This window comes from Electrona antarctica (assembly GCF_951216825.1).
Source record: "Electrona antarctica genome assembly, contig: scaffold_1425, whole genome shotgun sequence".
NCBI lineage: Eukaryota > Metazoa > Chordata > Actinopteri > Myctophiformes > Myctophidae > Electrona > Electrona antarctica.
In genome coordinates this window covers 2,055-5,310 of record NW_027638262.1, presented here as the reverse complement: position 1 = coordinate 5,310, position 3,256 = coordinate 2,055, and the positions used below count along the sequence as shown (strand labels likewise).

The window sequence follows — 3,256 nt, the reverse complement described above, 5'->3', positions numbered from 1 at the left end:
ACAGCTCCATACATCCACACAGAAAAGTCCTATCTGATTGACAGCTCCATACATCCAACGTTAAACTTACTTTGCCACTCGATTTTCCACCAGATTTGCCACTCTCTTTATGCATGTGTATACCCTCTCTGAAAACCCCATCTTTCTGTCACTGGTGCTCAACCTTTTTTTTCACATCAAGGACCCCCCAGAATTATCTGTACCCCCCACTCTGAAAAAATATATATTCAGAGATTTGCGCCACATTTTCAAGATTTTCAAAAATAGCAGATCTACAAGCTACGAGCTTGTAGATCTGCTATACTAAGTACAACATCATGTTTTAAAGACACCAAAAGGGGTTCCTTCCCGTTGAAGACACCGTGCTACGCACCTCCAAAGTAGGATCCGTCGGACAGCTTCATGCCCAGGGTCCCCTTGGTGATGACGCTACACATACGCACCTCCAAAGTAGGATCCGTCGGACAGCTTCATGCCCAGGGTCCCCTTGGTGATGACGCTACACATACGCACCTCCAAAGTAGGATCCGTCGGACAGCTTCATGCCCAGGGTCCCCTTGGTGATGACGCTACACATACGCACCTCCAAAGTAGGATCCGTCGGACAGCTTCATGCCCAGGGTCCCCTTGGTGATGACGCTACACATACGCACCTCCAAAGTAGGATCCGTCGGACAGCTTCATGCCCAGGGTCCCCTTGGTGATGACGCTACACACTCCGTGCTGGATGAAGTACATCTTCTTGCCGATGGTTCCCTCCCTAATGATGTAGTCCTTGGGCTGGAACACCTCGAAGCGCAGCTTGGTCAGCATGGCCGTCACGAAGTAGGGCTCTGCGTTGGCGAACAGCGGCATGGACGCCACCAGCTTGCGACAGTTGAAGTTGACGATCTCCTGCAAGACGAGGGAAAGAAAAACAACAATGACGACGACGACGTTGATCAGCGCATGTCGTTCATCGCGTGTCGTTCATCGCGTGTCGTTCAGCGCGTGTCGTTCAGCGCGTGTCGTTCATCGCGTGTCGTTCAGCGCGCGTCGTTCAGCGCGTGTCGTTCAGCGCGTGTCGCGTGTCGTTCATCGCGTGTCGTTCATCGCGTGTCGTTCATCGCGTGTCGTTCAGCCCGTGTCGCGTGTCGTTCATCGCGTGTCGTTCAGCGCGTGTCGTTCATTGCGTGTCGTTCATTGCGTGTCGTTCAGCGCGTGTCGTTCAGCGCGTGTCGTTCATTGCGTGTCGTTCATCGCGTGTCGTTCAGCGTGTGTCGTTCAGCGCGTGTCGTTCATTGCGTGTCGTTCATTGCGTGTCGTTCAGCGCATGTCGTTCATCGCGTGTCGTTCATTGCGTGTCGTTCAGCGCGTGTCGTTCAGCGCGTGTCGCGTGTCGTTCATCGCGTGTCGTTCATCGTGTGTCGTTCATCGCGTCATTCAACATGTGTGTCTAGGTAGGATACCGACTGTTAACATGTTAATATGTTAACAACATGTGTGTCTAGGTAGGATACCGACTGGGAAGGTTGTTTGTTGTTACGAAGTTTTAGTCATCGATCAGAGCTTAGCTTTTATTTCGTTTTCGTCAGTGGAAAAACAAACGTTTTTCTCCATAGTGGGGGGGGGGGGGGGGGGGGGGGTGTACCTCACCTCTCTCAGAGGTTCATTGAGTTCCTCCAGAATACTCTCCTCATCGAACATCTTCCCCTGGTACCTGATCAGAGTACAACATCAGCATAGTATTAGTAGTAGTAGTGTATTAGTACCTGTGTTCGTAGTAGTAGTATTAGTACTAGTAGTAGTATTAGTGTATTAGTACATTATTTAGTACCTGTGTTCGTAGTAGTCGTGTATCTTCTGTCTGAAGTCTGAAGGCAGCTTATGGAACGACATGTACTGTTCCACTTGTTTATACTGGGGGAGAGAGAGACAGACAGACAGACAGACAGACAGACAGACAGACAGACAGACAGACAGACAGACAGACAGACAGACAGACAGACAGAATTATAGGATTTATAGAAAGATCAGTACGAAATAACTGCTGCAGTCGTTTACAGACGGGTAGAAGGGCAGGGGCTGAAGCCCCCTTTGATGTCTATGTGTGCATGTCCCTGAGCGTTGCTAGTGGGGCGACTGTGGCTCAGGAGGTAGAGCAGGTCGTCCAATGATCCCTGGGTCGGCGGTTCGAATCCCGGCTCCTCCTCCTGTCTACATGTCGAAGTGTCCTTGAGCAAGACACTGAACCCCAAATTGCTCCCGATGTGCTGGTTGGTACCTTGCATGGCTTCCGCTGCAATCGGTGTGTGAATGTGTGTGTGAATGTGTGTGTGAATGGGTGAATGTAATGCACCATCTATGTAAAGCGCCTTAGATAAAGGCTGCTATATAAATGCACCATTTACCATTTACTATTGAAGAAGCCAGTCGACCGAAGCCTAATTCAGAAGATTATACTGTATGAAATAAACACATGATCTGTGTCGACCTCTCTGACCTCTGACCTCTCTGGCCTCTGACCTCTCTGACGGCCGCTTGGCAAACCTTAACGCGTTTAGACCTGAGGACGATTCTACAAATCTTCTAAATCCTTGGAAAAAACATATGTTTATATGTCAGTGATGCTTCAACCCCTTTCATGTCAAGGACCGCCAAAAATATCTGTATTTGGCCACCGGCCGCCATCTGAAAATATGTAGTTCCAGGGACCCCCCCCCCCAGAAGCAAAGATTTGAGTTAAAAATGTTCGCTCTGAAAGAATACATTACATTCAAAGATTTGCGCCACATTTTCACGATTTAAAAAAAAATAGCAGACCTACAAGCTCGTAGCACGGTACCGAGTGCCACGCTACGAGCTTGTAGGTCTGCTATTTTTCAACAGCTAAAGCATAACATAATGCTTAAAAACACCAAAAGGCGTTCCCGTCCTGAATGGGTTCAAACGGTTTCCAACGGGAAGAGATGAATAAATTAGCCGTGAATGTGACGTTCATATAAACGCCAAAGATGGAGCGACGCCAAAGATGGAGCGACACGTTGACGTTGATCTGACCATGAATAAAACATTGCTCCGTCACTCGCAGCCACTCAGCTGCACCCAATCTAACCCGTTCAGGGCGGGAACCCCTGTTGGTGTTTTAAGCATTATGTTATACTTTAGCTATTGAAAAATAGCAGATCTACAAGCTCGTAGCGCGGCACCGAGTACCGCGTTACGAGCTTTATAGGTCTGCTATTTTTGAGAAATGTTGCGCAAATCTTTAAATATA

At 48.6% G+C, this 3,256-nt stretch overlaps 1 protein-coding gene across 1 annotated transcript; it reads right to left on the bottom strand.

Annotated features, from left to right (window-relative positions):
• Window positions 1–639: 639 nt before the first annotated feature.
• On the bottom strand, window positions 640–1,895 carry LOC306917862 (potassium/sodium hyperpolarization-activated cyclic nucleotide-gated channel 2-like; the record flags this gene model as incomplete). Its single annotated transcript, XM_079530759.1, has 3 exons — window positions 1,817–1,895; window positions 1,636–1,699; window positions 640–894 (listed from the first exon to the last, which is right to left on the bottom strand). Exons 1-3 carry the CDS (start codon window positions 1,876–1,878, stop codon window positions 640–642), a joined length of 381 nt encoding a protein of 126 aa, XP_079386885.1. The 5' UTR covers window positions 1,879–1,895.
• Between the last annotated feature and the right edge of the window lie 1,361 nt (window positions 1,896–3,256).